General features: G+C 39.3%; 1 protein-coding gene across 1 annotated transcript in view; it reads right to left on the bottom strand.

Moving 5' to 3' along the window:
• Nucleotides 1-15,435, bottom strand: part of srp54 (signal recognition particle 54) — a 42,380-nt gene that overhangs the window by 19,084 nt on the left and 7,861 nt on the right. Inside the window, exons 4-8 of the mRNA XM_028821301.2 lie at nucleotides 15,051-15,135; nucleotides 13,002-13,106; nucleotides 10,667-10,733; nucleotides 4,045-4,102; nucleotides 527-677 (exon numbers count right to left, since the gene is read on the bottom strand). Of these exons, the coding sequence (XP_028677134.1) occupies nucleotides 527-677; nucleotides 4,045-4,102; nucleotides 10,667-10,733; nucleotides 13,002-13,106; nucleotides 15,051-15,135 (466 nt within the window). The remainder of the gene's footprint in view (nucleotides 1-526; nucleotides 678-4,044; nucleotides 4,103-10,666; nucleotides 10,734-13,001; nucleotides 13,107-15,050; nucleotides 15,136-15,435) is intronic.

Raw genomic sequence — 15,435 nt, forward strand, 5'->3', positions numbered from 1 at the left:
ATGCCATATTGTTGAAGAAAGTTAAGGTGTAACTTTATTGGCTCTGATGTCTCTCATCTTCCTCTTGACAATACCCCATAGATTCACTCTGTGTGTAATGAATCTATATAATATAGGAGTTTCACTTTTTGAAATTAATTACTTAAATAAATTAACTTTCGATGATATTCTAATTTAATGAGATGCACCTGTACATATGGAACCTTTACATGGACTGTGAGAACATCTTAATTATTATGCATAAACCAATACCAAAAATAAGAACATAAAGGTCAGAATCTCATACCTAATCACTGCCTGTGTGAAGTTCATATGCTCTTCCTGTACCTGAGGGAGTTGCCCTCTCACATCCCAAAGATATGTATGTTAGGCTAAATGGCTGCTCTAAACTGTCCCCATGCAAATGTGATTATATATGGGCCTTGCAAAAGACCTCTGCCTTGTCCCATTTCACATCTAAAGCTATCAGGATGCAGTAGATACTCAAACATCAGTGATCCTGAATTGGAGCAGGTAGACTACTCACCACAGCATTAGAAACTTGAAGCATTTCCTCAAAAAGCGAGTCCTCTTGTTTATGACGACCACTGGTATCAACAATGATGATTTCAAAGTTTTCGTTTTTGAATTTTTCCACACCTTCACTAGCAATAACCACTGGATCCATTTCCGTGTAACTGTCACAAGAGCATAAGAGAGATTAGTCCCATCCCATCCGTTTTGTCTCATTCATTTTAAATGGGGAACCGTCCATTGTGTCTGAATGCTTTGCGAATTTCCCCTTGGGATTAATAAAATATCTATCTATCTATAGTCCAGGAGGGCATCTTCCAGAATTTACTTATTTTTAACAGTATTTTAGAAAATTACATGTGCTTGGGATCTTGTCGTCATAAGACTGGATGACTTCATATGTGGATTACGCAACACGAGTAATGCAAGATTTTTTTTGTCATGGACATTTTGATACAGTTTGCTGTATTCTTATGTTGGTCACCATTGACATAGCCACTTAAATATGAGGTGCCATATTTCAATGTTGTTTGTCTATATAACCATAAACCCATAACTCAATCAAAAGCAAAAACAGTATTATGTACCCAAGTGTGTTTTCTTTTAAATAACTCATAAGTTTCCATGTTGACTGCCGTCTTTCACTAGTAAAATATGTGATCTGCACACGTATAAGCCGAGGTAAACCGCACGTCACAGCTGACGGAATCTGCTTTTAATCAAAGATCTCGCCTCAAACAGTGAAAGGCTCATTACAATTGGATAGCTGTGCGTGAATGACCAAAAATATATTGCTTATGGAACAGCTAATCTTTACGCACAAAGCTTCTGTGAGACTGCATGCAGATTGCTTGGTTGATGTGCAATACAACTTGAAGAAGTTTGTACTAGGGAAATGTCTTCTTCTTCAAAAAAATAAAGAACACACTTCATTGAGGAAGTCCTGGAAGAGATACAGAAATCTAGTGATACAGAATATGAGGACCCTAAGTCAAAGTTTTGACTCCGAGGATGACACATAAGGACTCGATGCTATGCTTGATTTGTAAGTACTGCATAGTATAAGTTTGATGCATCACAGCGTGGACATTTACAATTGAAGTGTCATGAGTTCAATTACCATATTCAGTTTAGGCACAAGACAGTAAATGTTTCCAAAAAGGGTGGTGGGGGCACCTTGTGCCAAACATTATAACTTTGCAATACTTTGGAATATGACATCTAAACTTGATACCATGATAGCCGACAGATTAGGACATGTGTGTTATAAAATACCAGTAACAGTGCACTGCATGATAACGTGCAGTGAATACACTTGACTTGAGTATTCATAGTTTTCATTCTCTTTCTCTGTACGTTTAGCATTCGTTTGCTCCGAGTTTGTCATTTGCTCAGAGGTTGATGCACTTGCTCCTGAGCAGCTCTTCTTTACTCCACCCTAGCGGCCCGCTTGATTTCTTCTTTTCTCAGCATCTTTTTGTGTTAAAACTGATTAAGTCAGTGTTTGTGTTGCAATTACTCAGTATGTTTTCTTTAATTTTTCACTTAAGCTGGCACTTAAGTCTTCAATCTGCCTCAAGAATGATTCAAGATATGAAGAGGTAGGAGAAGTGACGACGAAGGTGGTAGGGATGAGAACGGCGCCGTACACAAGCCCTGCAATGCTGCCGAGAGTTAATTCTACAATAAAAAAAAGAAGAAGAATCTTGGAGGTTCAATCATCACCCCGAAAGCGGATAGTAAACGTCACATAGTATATGTGTACCAAATTTCAGGTCAATAGGTCAAATGGTTTATGAGCTACAGGTGATTTAAAATCTTGGACAGACAGACACAGTGGCGTATTATATATAAAGGCGGATACAGTAATCCCTCCTCCATCGCGGGGGTTGCGTTCCAGAGCCACCCGCGAAATAAGACAATCCGCGAAGTAGAAACCATATGTTTATATGGTTATTTTTATATTGTCATGCTTGGGTCACAGATTTGCGCAGAAACACAGGAGGTTGTAGAGAGACAGGAACGTTATTCAAACACTGCAAACAAACATTTGTCTCTTTTTCAAAAGTTTAAACTGTGCTCCATGACAAGACAGAGATGACAGTTCTGTCTCACAATTAAAAGAATGCAAACATATCTTCCCCTTCAAAGGAAACAGAGAGGAAAGCAAACAAATCAATAGGGCTGTTTGGCTTAAGTATGCGAAGCACTGCCGGTACAAAGCTGTTGAAGGCGGCAGCTCACACCCCCTCCGTCAGGAGCAGAGAGAGAGAGAGAGAGAGACAAAGTCAAAAATCAATACGTGCCCTTTGAGCTTTTAAGTATGCGAAGCACCTTGCAGCATACTTAAAAGCTACACACAGAAGGTAGCAATGTGAAGATAATCTTTCAGCATTTTTAGACGAGCGTCCATATCGTCTAGGTGTACGAACAGCCCCCCTGCTCACACCCCCTACGTCAGGATCACAGATGGTCAGCGCAAGAGAGAGAGAAAGAACAGTAAGTTGGGTAGCTTCTCAGCCATCTGCCAATAGCGTCCCTTGTACGAAATCAACTGGGCAAACCAACTGAGGAAGCATGTACCAGAAATTAAAAGACCCATTGTCCTCAGAAATCCGCGAACCAGCAAAAAATCCGCGATATATTTAAATATGCTTACATATAAAATCCGCGATAGAGTGAAGCCGCGAAAGGCGAAGCGCGATATAGCGAGGGATCACTGTATATATATTTAGGGCGGAGTGGTGGCTCTGAGGCTAAGGATCTGCGCTGGTATCCCAAAGGTTGCCGGTTCGAATCCCCGTCACTGCCAAAAGAGATCCTACTCTGTTGGGCCCTTGGGCAAGGCCCTTTAACCTTCAATTGCTCCAGGGGTGCTGTCCAACGGCTGACCCTGCGCTCTGACCCCAAGGGGTATGCGAAAACTAACAAATTCCTAATACAAGAAATTGTATAAAGTGAAATAAAGAAAATAAATAAATAAAGACTTTGGTTATATACTGTAAAATCCAGTTATTTTAAAAGAAATCCATAAACCACAGTTTTTCTGTGTGTTTTAGATAGTTGTTAATGTAAGCAAAGGTTTTGAATCATATACAGTAAATACATTCTTTTAAAAATTTGGAGGGTTGTACTCCCTACTCTTTAGGCATTTTCAGCTTCTTTATTAAACAAGCCATTCATTTGTGGATATTTAATTTAGGCACAATAATGCCAAAACAACCTTTACAGTGCAAGTAAGGGGTTAAATTGCATCAGAAACATTTTAATATCCATTCTGCATAAAAACATGGTAATCTCATTACTACAAACTTCATGGAATAAATAACAAATAAATATCCTTTAAAAGGGGTGGGGGTTGATTTGTTTTCAATTCTATTTTTTGTAAAAATTGACTATTTGTATGGAATGATGATAATAAAATCAATACAATTAAAAAAATAAATATCCTTTAAAGTACAAAATGGAATAGATTACTCAATTATCTGTAATAAGTAACAATAATCCCAAAATCCTTTGAAAACTACGTACCTGCCATAAAAAGGAATTCTGGCTTTGGTTGCATTTTGCTTCAGCTGATCAAAAGCACCTAGGAGAGGGGAGAAGAACATCATGAATCTCTCCATGCACTTGTTAAAAAAGCTCATGTGCCTCTGTTACATCATATTTAAGTACTTCGTTAACTAACAGTATTTAGAAACATTCTTCGATGGGCACACTGTAAGGAAAAAGACTGCCTTTCTGCTTTACTCTTTCAGTTTTCTCAGACTTGTGTATTTTTAGAATATTATAATACAACATGGCATTTGCATTCAACAGAAATAAACTGTTGTCAGGCACGTGTACACGGGAGGCAGCTTAAAGGCTCTGGTGACAGTAGCTACTCATCGAGCCAGGGGTTGGCGCTATGGACTACTGCCTTCTCTATTCCTCTCTCTTAACATCAGGAGGTTGACAGCCATCCCACCGCTGACACCACTTCTGTAGTCTGCCCTCCTGGAGCAGTCTTCTCCTGCCGAGTGACTATATAACCTGGAAACCGGTCACAATGTAGTTAGTTCCTTATTGAACTCTTGTGTGAAAAGACATTTCTGGAACTTATTGTGTGTTTTGTTGTTTTTTTTCTTCTCTGGAATTATACAGGGTCACCAAAGGTGGTGCTCCAACCCTTTCATTTTGTAGTGTCTCCTCTTTACAATATACAAACTTTATCATTTTTAAACATACACTTCCATTCGATGCACCATCCCAGACCTTTCATTCTCGGCATGGGGCAAATTCAGCTTGTTGGCACGACAGATTAGGGGTGAGGTGACCCAACAGTGCTGTATGCTGCTCTTTGTATGTCTGAAGCTCTCCTTCATCCTCACATTCCTCTGTATGTTTTACAATTTCAGTTGTGGCAGTTGACTGGGATTCTGGCCCAGTCGGGACGCCTGGAGGATGGATAGGTGCGGGAGAGAGACAATACCTCCCCCGGAGCACAAGAGGGCAGTCTCCCTGGTTTACATAGAGGCCACGGGACTGAAGCTTAGAAGCTAAACCCTGTTGGAGCCCATGGCACCAGAGGGCACCTGGACCATCCCAGAACCCTGGACTGCAGCACTTCTGCCACACCAGGAAGTGCTGCAGGAAGCTTATCAGGGTGCACCTGGAGCACATCTGGGTGCAACATAAAAGGGGCCGCTTCACTCCAATCGAGGAGCCAAAGTCGGGAGACAGAGGACAGAGCTTGTGACTGGAGGAGTGTGGGCGGTAAAAAGAAAAGACTGAGTAATTGTGACTGTTTGGGGGCACTATGGAAATAGGAACAGCATGCATTTTTGGACTTCTGTGTGTCCTGGTGTTTGTCTGTGGTCCGGGCTGGTCTTCACACAGTCCCCTCTCTGAATAGTCTAGCTTAAATAGCTACAAACAACAAGGGCTTTGTCTTATTTGACAGATCGATATTCCTCTTCCTCTCTGTAAATGCGAATTTGTGCACGAATCGCAACATCTCCACTCCAACTGCTCATTGATAGCACTACTTGAACATACATTAGAAAAATATAACTTAATTTACTGCCTGACCAAAAACTTTCAAGGACTGATGAGTTTTAGTCGCTACAGTATAAATTAGTCATATCATCAATTTTAGACTAAAACCAGGCAACTATCTCTGAAATCAGTGTAGGTGACCTGTTAGGAAGAATGAAGCTGTGCCTTACAACCGGACTGCTGTACCTGGATGCCACTGCCAAATTGTTTTGGTTGGAGAAGTAAGAGGTGGGGAGAATAAACTGAACGAACTATTAGACATGGTGTATGGGGGTAGTTTATTGGTCAAACAGTCAGAATGGTCATTACAGGTTCAGACATATTATTTTCCTTTATTATTTTAAATCCTATGAAGGGGTACCCAAAAATAACCGGAACTGAAAAAAATTTTTTTTAAATAGTTTTAATAATTTTTGCTTACTGAAACTCTAATCTCCTTTAGAGTACTCTCCATGTGAATGAATGCACTTGTCCCAACAGTTTTCCCACTGGTGGAAACATTTAATCCTCCACGGTAAAAAATAAAAAAAGCTTTCCTTCGAGTTCTTTTTTCATATGCAGGAACGAGAAAAAGTCACACGGAGTAAAATCAGGAGAGTAGGGAAGGTGTCAAGAACTCCGAGACACACAAGTCAATTCAGAAATCTCTTCAATAGTCCGACAAACGATCTTCGTAAATTGCATTGCGAACTTCAAGATTTTCGTCATTCCTAATTGTGGAAGGTCGGCCAGATCTCGGTTGGTCTTCAAGGGACATTTCCTCTCGTTTGAAATGCGAAAACCACTCGTAGACCTGCGTTTTACTTAAAGCTTCCTCTTTAAAAGAAGTTTCAAACGTCACTAGAGTTTCAGCAGCTGTTTTCCCCAAGAGAAAACAAAATTTAACGCAGACTCGCTGTTCTTTATGATCACCCATCACAAAAATCACCAAACATGTTTAATAAGCACCAAGAAAAACCGACACGGAATGCCATGCAAACAATACTGAGCAACACCACTTGGGAGACTGACATAGAATACTGTAAGTGTGCTACACATAGCGGTGAAATTCGCAACTAAGTCAAGACTGCGCACCAGGTACAGATTTTGGTTATTTTGGGGTGCCCCTCATACCCCATACTTCTAGTGGGGAAAAATGGAAGAAATAGACACACACAGCAAGCATGCCAAGACAATTTGCACTAAGACCAAGGAATGCGTAGTAGAAGTAGCAGAAGTTATCTGCCAAAATAAGCAAACAGAAAGAATATAGGAGTGGATGACAGAGGAGATCCTGAAACTAATAAGAAAGAGAGAGAGAAAGAAATACAAGAACTCAGTAACAGTGGAGCAAAGACAAAAATACTCCATCCAGAGATACGAAAGAAATGTAGAGAGGTAAAGGCAGAAAACTTTAAAAGAAAATACAAGAATTAGATGAACTGCCCAGACACCATAACCATCTATTTTACAAGAAACGGAAGGAATTCTCATATGTAAAAAAGAACATATGTCGAGACTCTGCAGGGAAGCTATTAACAAGAAATGAAGAAATAGTAAAGACGTGGGCAGATTATGTAGAGAAATACGATGGTGTCAGGGTAAATATTAAAGATGAAATTAAAAATTGCACCCACGAGAAACATAACTGATGAAGAGATACGAAATGTCATAAAACAGCTACCAAAAAACAAGACAGAAGGGATTTGATGGAATCCCCAGGGAGTTTTTTATAGCAACATGGAAAGAAAGGAATACAAGTCGTGACAAAAGTTATGAATATGATATACACTACAGTACAGGCAAGGTGCCGGAAGACTTCATCCCATTACCAAAAGTTAATAAGGCTAAGGATTGTGAGGACTATTTTTTGATTATTCTGATATCCCAGACTTCTTGGTCAAAAATAGAATTGAACCAATCATAATGAGAAGCCTGTCAGACAGCCAAATGGGATTTTGTAAGAGAAAAGGAACCAAAGATACCATCCTTGTATTGTGAACCATTTATGAAAGAGCACAGGATGTGAACAAAGACATACAGATATACTACACTGACTTCAAGAAGGCTTTCGATAGAGTACAACATGATAAGTTAATAGAGTTGGCAATAAGGGTTGAAATACCAGACATAGACAGAGGGCTAATAAAGAAAATCTACATAAGAGAAAGGACACGTGTAAGAACTATAGAGAGGGGACACCCTAGGATTTCAACGTAAGGAGTGGAGTTCGCCAAGGATGTATTATGTCAACAATACTTTTTAATCATTATAGTGAATATCTTATGATGGAAGCACTCAAAGGCCTGGATGGCATAAAGATTGAGGGAGAAATAATTAAGGACTAGCAAATCATGCTTGCGAAAAAGCGTTAACAAAATGATGATGATGGAGGGAAGAACATTAAGAACATTACAGTAAGAAAACAGATTATTATAGTAAGTAGTGACTTGTGAGAGGACTCGATATTACAATAGTCACGTGATTAGTATGGGATGTTATTATAGTCACTTACAACAGCAGGAATATTTACAACTAGCCGACACCCGGTGTAAGAATAGGAACGGAAAACGGTGAGAAAGGAATTCAGAAATCAAGAAGAAATTATTTCTTGAAAGACGCAGTTGTGAATAGGTGTTTTGGTGATACTCCTGACTTGTTGCGATAACTCGACTTGCGTTGGAAAGAACAACAGGAAGAACGTCTCCAAATCTGTCCCAATGTGATGCAACGAAATCTACTGCACTATGTCATAGTGAGAGTGCACTGCGTTCGTCAACCATTTGTGTCAAGAAATAACCCACTGATAGGAACAGGCAGTTGCCGGATCCCGGAATAGAGAGGACGTTGTACAAAAACCCGTCGACAGAGAACATACTGTCGTTCATTTTATAACAAAGGCTTAGGAAACAACCGTCGCAGTATAACGAAAATACGAAGGAGCGAAACCAATAGCAAGGAGCAAAACCAATGCCAATGGTCGACAGAGTACCTTTCTGTAGCAGGCTACGGAAAAGACTCTCAGGCGCACACGTGGCTGAAGTGAAAGGTCACGCGGTCAGGCTAGATATAGGGTGGTGACTTGATACCAATGGGGTCATGAGAGTGAAGAAGGGAACGTGGTAATCCGAAGGAGGAATAGGAATCGAGAAATACAGCGTGGGGGTGTATGGGAGGCATCCGGCAGCGTAGAGAAGGGTTTGGAAGAGCAGAAATAGGAATCAAGAAATGCCGTGTCGGCGGCGTGTGGGCGGGACCGCTTTTGAACAGGAAGCAAGACGAACCAGATGAGAAATATATATAAGAGATGCAAAGTGTAACATGAACAGGTTAACAGAACATATTAGATAAGAAGGGAAATGCAGGACAAATGTAAGACAGTATGTGTGAAGTGTGGCCATCAGGTCATGTAGTATACCGATGGCTATAATTGTCGGAAAATGCAATTTGTTGCATAAACGTTATCGTCAGCGAAAATATTCCCCCGTGTGTAACCTGCAAGTACCTGAACATTTAACCCCGGTTCCGATGTAATTCTGGAAAATGTAGTGTACAACTGGCCGTGGGTAAAAACAGGGCCTGGCAAATAAACTCTGACGTCATAAAACGTTTGTCGTTGTGACTCGGTGATAGTCATACAATATGCTAAACGAATGGGGAATTGCCTACGCCGTAATATAAAGGCAATACCTTGTTTTGAGTCTTCAGTGTTAGGGAATCCCGGTAGTTTTTCCGTCGTAATTTCTTGTTGTCCGGCAGTTTGCTGCTTCTCTTCAGAGAGGTTGTGTTTGTAATTCGTTTTTCGTTCACTGTCTAGGTGCAAGACTTGCTGCCACTGATCTTCGGATAATGTTGCTCTGTGGTTTGTCATACGTGGTCTTTGTTGTTCTAAGGCATCTTGCGTGTGCTGGTTGGTCTGGCGTGATGTCGATGTTTCTGCTTCTGTGCGTTGGTGTGAGTATGTAGGCCGGCGAGACCATTGCTGTTGGTCGCAGCTACACTGTATGTGCCTTTTCATTTAATCAGCAGGATTACAGTGAAGTGAAGGAAAAAGGAGGTGTAAAATGGTAGTGTCATAATGCAGTTTTGTCAGTAACAAAGTACGCACCGAATAAACAGTCAAATACCAGTCGATAATCGGTCACATTGAAGAATTGAAGACTTGAAGATAAGCCTAAGACCAAAACTCTGCCAGGAGCACGGATTCCTCGCTATTGTTGTGGAGGGATATAGTAGTTGTGGCAACCGTTGTTTGTATCGAGCACGGACGGACAGAAGCCAAATAATATAAGGATGTGAGATATGCAGATGACACCATGGTATTAGCAGAAAGTAAAGGGGATCTACGGCGACTGTTACAGGCGGTTTTAAATACAGGAAAGCAGTATGGTATGATGTTAAACCTAAAGAACACAAAAGTAATGGTACTATCAAAAAAGGAGGCTAATAAGTGCAACATCATACCAGACGAGAAAAGACGATGTTAAGTTCATAAATACAAATATTTAGGGAGTTAGATGTGTAGTAATGGAGAATGCAGTCAATGGATAAAGGCAAGAATCGGTTTGGCAAAGGATACTTTCTAGAAACAAAACTACCTGATGAGAGGAGACCTAACTTTGGGGAAAAAAAAAAGAGAATACTGAAATGTTACATTTTCTTAGTTCTATGCTATGGTATGGTTTGGTATGGTATTGAAACGTAGACTTTGAAAAGGGAAGCAGTACTCAGGATAAATGGTGTAGTGGTGCAATTGATGGATACTGAAAATAAGCTGGGCACAGAAAGTACCTAATGAATATAATGAAGCATCTCCTGAAGGACATAGCAATAGGCACGATCAAGTACACAGGACATATAATGTGTGGACCAGGAGGAAAACGGCTGGTGATGATTCTAGAATGAAGAACCAAGAAAAACCTGGATGGAAGACATCATGAATTGGTCACAATTAAGGAATCACTGTATCATAAGGTTACTAGAAAACTGCAGATCCTGAAGAGTCATGTCTGTCAACCCTCAAATAGGGGACAACACTAAATAAAAAATTAAGAAGTTTAAAAATGCAGTGCCAAGATATCAAGACAGAGTTTTCAAATGGACACTGCTTACAATATGAGCTAATAAAGAGTATTACCTGCTCTGAAAGTATCTGCACAGATCAAACATGTCTTCCAGCCTTTCTTTTGGTAGTAGTAGGCAAGCTGTTGAAGTAGAGGCACAAACACATTACTCAATGACTTCTACAGGCATCACTATTAAGAGTACAATGCTTGTGGGAAGTGCATATTGCAAGAATTAAGTTAAAAAAAATAATTCACACTTTGAAAGTTATAGAACTGTATTTTAACCTGACTGAATGAACAGTACTATGGAACCACTGGCAAAAAAAATGACAATCGTCCACAGTTTACTAAAGGAACAATTTCACTTTTCCACACTTTGATAAACTCATAAAGCAATGCGACAGTCAGCCAAGCTGTAGGAATTTTGAAGGACAATGAATGACTTTCAGAAATTATTTTTTAACCACATACAGAAAATAAATAATACCATTCTAAATCCTTTATTGAATTTGGTTTATTTGTTTTGCAAGCAGAGCTAAAGATTGGACAGGTTCAATTTCTACCTGAGTCTCGCTGAGTAAGTCACTTACCTGTATTAAAAAAAAAAAAAAAGAATGCGATAGACTGGCACCCTGTCCGGGGGTGTGTTCCTGTCTTGTGCTCTATGCTAGCTGGGACCGGCTCCAGCCCAACCCCATACCCCTACCAGCACTGTTCTGGATTAAGTGGGTTATTAAATGACATGACACTATAAGCGTTGTAAATGCTTGAACAGATGGACTAGCATCCCAGCTGAGATGGACAGTGATGCCTTATGCAGCCAGGAGGCCAAAATAGATGGGACAACATAAGTGGAGCTGCAATCATATAACAGATTGACTAGTGGAGACTCGTTATCGAGGACAGCTTATCTCCCAAGTGTGAAAGATGGCAGTGCTACCCTTATATGGTCCCAGTTTAGACTCCCACAGGGTACCATGGGACATACAGCTAGGTAGCGCAACCTTGTTGGGGTCCCTTTCTGCTGCTAAAAGGTGCTGCCAGGAGAAGGTCTACATAACCTGGAAGTACCTCCAACATGCTATGTCGTGACATTAGACATAAAAAGAACCGTCTAACCTCACTTAGATAAATCAGCAGAGGTGGACAAAGCTCACCTGGAGGAGTGGGACGAAAAGGGAAAGACTATGAATATTATATATAATATATATATATATATTAGTGCATCCGGAAAGTATTCACAGCGCATCACTTTTTCCACATTTTGTTATGTTACAGCCTTATTCCAAAATGGATTAAATTCATTTATTTCCTCAGAATTCTACACACTGTATATATATATGCATATTATATATGAACTTGGTTGTGCTACTCAGACTTTGCTTATTGCTTAAGTTACTGTGAATAATAAAGAAAAATGTGTTTGAACCCGGAACTATGTTGGGTCCAATTGTGTCTGGGGATCAGTGGCGCCCCATACTGCTTACAGCATACATACAGATACAGTCAAAAGTATTGGTACCCCTCCACTATTTAAAAAAAGAATCACAATTATTTGTGAAATAAATTGAAAACTGACAAGAGTAATCAGCATCCACCATTGTTTATTTCATATTCCACAGAGCAGACACTTTGCCTTCAATTTAGGACTTAACATATTAATTTAAAAAATAAAATATAAAGCAAGTGATAATCATGTGGACAAAAGTACCAAGATCCCTTAGAAGTTAAGACATAATTAGATTGTAGTGACAGCTCAAGGACGCCAGTTCCTTAAAATTAATATCAAAGGCATTGAAAGTCACTTGAATGGAGCAAAGTCCTTGCTCAGCTGTGTTATCTTATTCTGTGCATGACACTGAACGTGGACATGAGAAGGAGAAAAGAAAGAAGGTAACAGCCAAGCACAGTCAAGGTAAAGAATGCAAGACCAACTCCAAAGAGCTTCATGTTCTTGTGTCCACGGCATGCGCCCCCCCCCCCCCACCTCCTAAGCCTAACTGCCTTAAACCAGCTCTGTCAGAAAGAATGAGCAAAGATTCATGCCACACACTATGAGAAGCCCATGGCAGGCCACCCCAAGTGTTTGATTCAAGTTAAGCAATTAGAAGGCAATGCCACCAAATACTACCAAAATGTATGGAAACCTTTGACTCTTGAAAATCTGATCTAGTAAACAGTGTCTGAAATCAATCAGTCTTCTAGCTACTACTTTGACAGCAGCAAAAAAAGGTAGAAGGCCTAATTGACTCAACGTAGGGAATATATGGTAGCATAACAGGTGTAGAGTTGTGAAAGTCTTCAGCCGAGGTGGATAGAAACTTTTGGCCTCAACGGTGAAGTGTTCCTATAGAAAACATTGAATTGTCAAATGACAGCAAGCCCTCCAGGAATGAAGGCACATACCTTTGTGCATGTTGTTGTTTTTCCACTACCCTGCAATCCGACAAACATGATGACGTTACTTTTGCCTTTAGTTGGAGTCCAAGCTTTGACTCCTGGATCAACAAGCTGCATAAATACAAAAAAAATTATACTTCAGTAAAAGCCAGTAATTAATATTTTGTATTACTGCAACTCTCCCAATTATTTTTAATAGATTTCTGTTTATACCAAACAAGCAGTTACAATAACACAAAGCCTGCTCACAGTAGGTTAGCTAATGGTGATGGTAAGAATAAGCAGCAGAGTCATTATATCAGAACATAACCTTATCTTGAAAACAGTAACATTCAATTAATATAAACATAGAAAAACAAAGACAAAATGAAAAAAATAACTGATCCTCAGAATTTAAGGAAATATTGGAAATAAACCCACATACATAAATGTGTGAACAGCAAAAAAAGGAATATGCAGTATAATAAACTCATCTCTCTATTATAATAGAAAAAATCCTGGGACGAGACTTTTTCAGAGAGACACACGTCCCGCGAGACGAGAGATTTAACCACGCCTGGGGCCGGAAATAAAAGACAAAGAGTAGATGACAAAGTATAACGTCATAAAGAATTCAAAAATATTGGTGCAATACACATGCAGAGCAGGTTAGAGATATTGGAAGTACGAAAATTCGAAAGTCTCAAAAAAAATGATAGCAAAGATTAGCGCAAACAAATGGAAATTATTACTTGGTGAAATAACGGAACAGCGAAAAAGATCAAACATATTCCTCGGATTTAAACTTTAAGTCAGAGACTTGTAGATCGTCTAATTTGTGTTGCCATAAGGGGAAAAAAAAGTAGTGTTTCTTCCCAATGAAGAGGCGTATCCACGAGAATTAAAAGATTTGTTGTTTGGTGAAAGTGAACTGCACATATGTGAGCAGCAGAGATGCGAAGTGGCTTAGGAATTAAGAAGAATTAAGAGGGGAAGTCCCTAAGGGGGGCGGTTGGAGTGAATAATGAAAACAGAAGATCTGGGTACCTGTTTAGAAGAATTTCTTATATTAACGCAACAAGATTTGTAAAACAGACCAGCCATCCTGAAAATAGAGGAAGGTCTGCATCTGTGTCATCACTGCTGAACTGTTGTAAAACTAATATTTTTTATTATTACTTATATTTTGTATTGATCCCTTTATCTTTGTATTTCATTATGTGCTTTAATAAATAAGATAAACTCTTTTAATATAAATTTGTCCTAGATTCTTACATGTTATAGTCTCAGAGATACAAGTGTGAGGGGTGTCAACTGAGTGGTGCTTCAACTCAATTTCTTGGTAGTTTGTTTCAGATTCCCACAACTCTGTGTGTAAAAGTGCTTCCTGGCTTCATTCCTAAGAGCACTTCCCCTTAATTTCCACTGGTGTTAAGTACGTGATTTACCTTTAGGCTCAAACAATTCTGCTGAATCCATTTTATCAATGTCTTTGAAGATTTTAAATGCTCCACACAGTCTCCCTGCTCAAGACTAAACCGGTTTAACTCTCTGAGTCTATCACAGTATGACATGTCCCAAGGTCCTGGAATGCTCCTGGTTGCTCTCATCTGTACAACTTCAAATGCGGTTATGAGTGTTGACCAGAATTGCAAACAATACTCCAGACATGGTCTCACTAGTGAGTAATATAATGTGATCATAACATCCCTTGATAGATATTATACTATTGTGAGGTTTTGAAGTTTTGCAATATATTAAATACCTAGCTGTGCTACCTGTCTACGAGGAGTTGAATTTTAAGTAATAAACGTAGACCACAGCATTAATATCTGCAGTGTACCATGTAATACATAGGTCTCTGTTGTATGCCATTCGATATGGAAATTGCAAAAGCAGTGTCAAATGTCTGTGATGTGCCATGTGTTGGAGAGACAAATGCAGAGCATTACTAAAAATGTTTGTGATGCGCCATCTTTTGGAATAACAAGAGATATTAGCACACAGACGCTTTTTGTTTTATTAAGGTGGATTGTAAAACATAAAAAAATAATAAGTACTAATATATTAAGTTACCTTTACAAGTTCTTTGAAAACTGCGTGCTGAATCATTCTTCTTTTATTAAGGCCGGAGGCCATTTCCTCAAAATCAATTGCAGCTCTTAAAAATAAATAAATGCATAATTAAATATACACATACAAATAATCACACAGTATAAAACAGAAAACAGCAATTAAAGTGGCTACCATGAATTATATACGAGAATGGGAAAGGCACTATATAAATAATAAAATTTATTAAGAATAATAACAATAATCATTTTTAAAAACTAAATGATCTAGGTAGGTGATAGGAAAAATATCTGGGGTGAAACGTGAGGAGCGAAATGTGGGAGGCAACCTTTCCAGATCCCGCAGGGATGGCATCTACAAAATGTGTAGAAGCACAATCATATAAGAT

The sequence above is a fragment of the Erpetoichthys calabaricus genome, chromosome 16, assembly GCF_900747795.2.
Source record: "Erpetoichthys calabaricus chromosome 16, fErpCal1.3, whole genome shotgun sequence".
Lineage (NCBI taxonomy): Eukaryota > Metazoa > Chordata > Cladistia > Polypteriformes > Polypteridae > Erpetoichthys > Erpetoichthys calabaricus.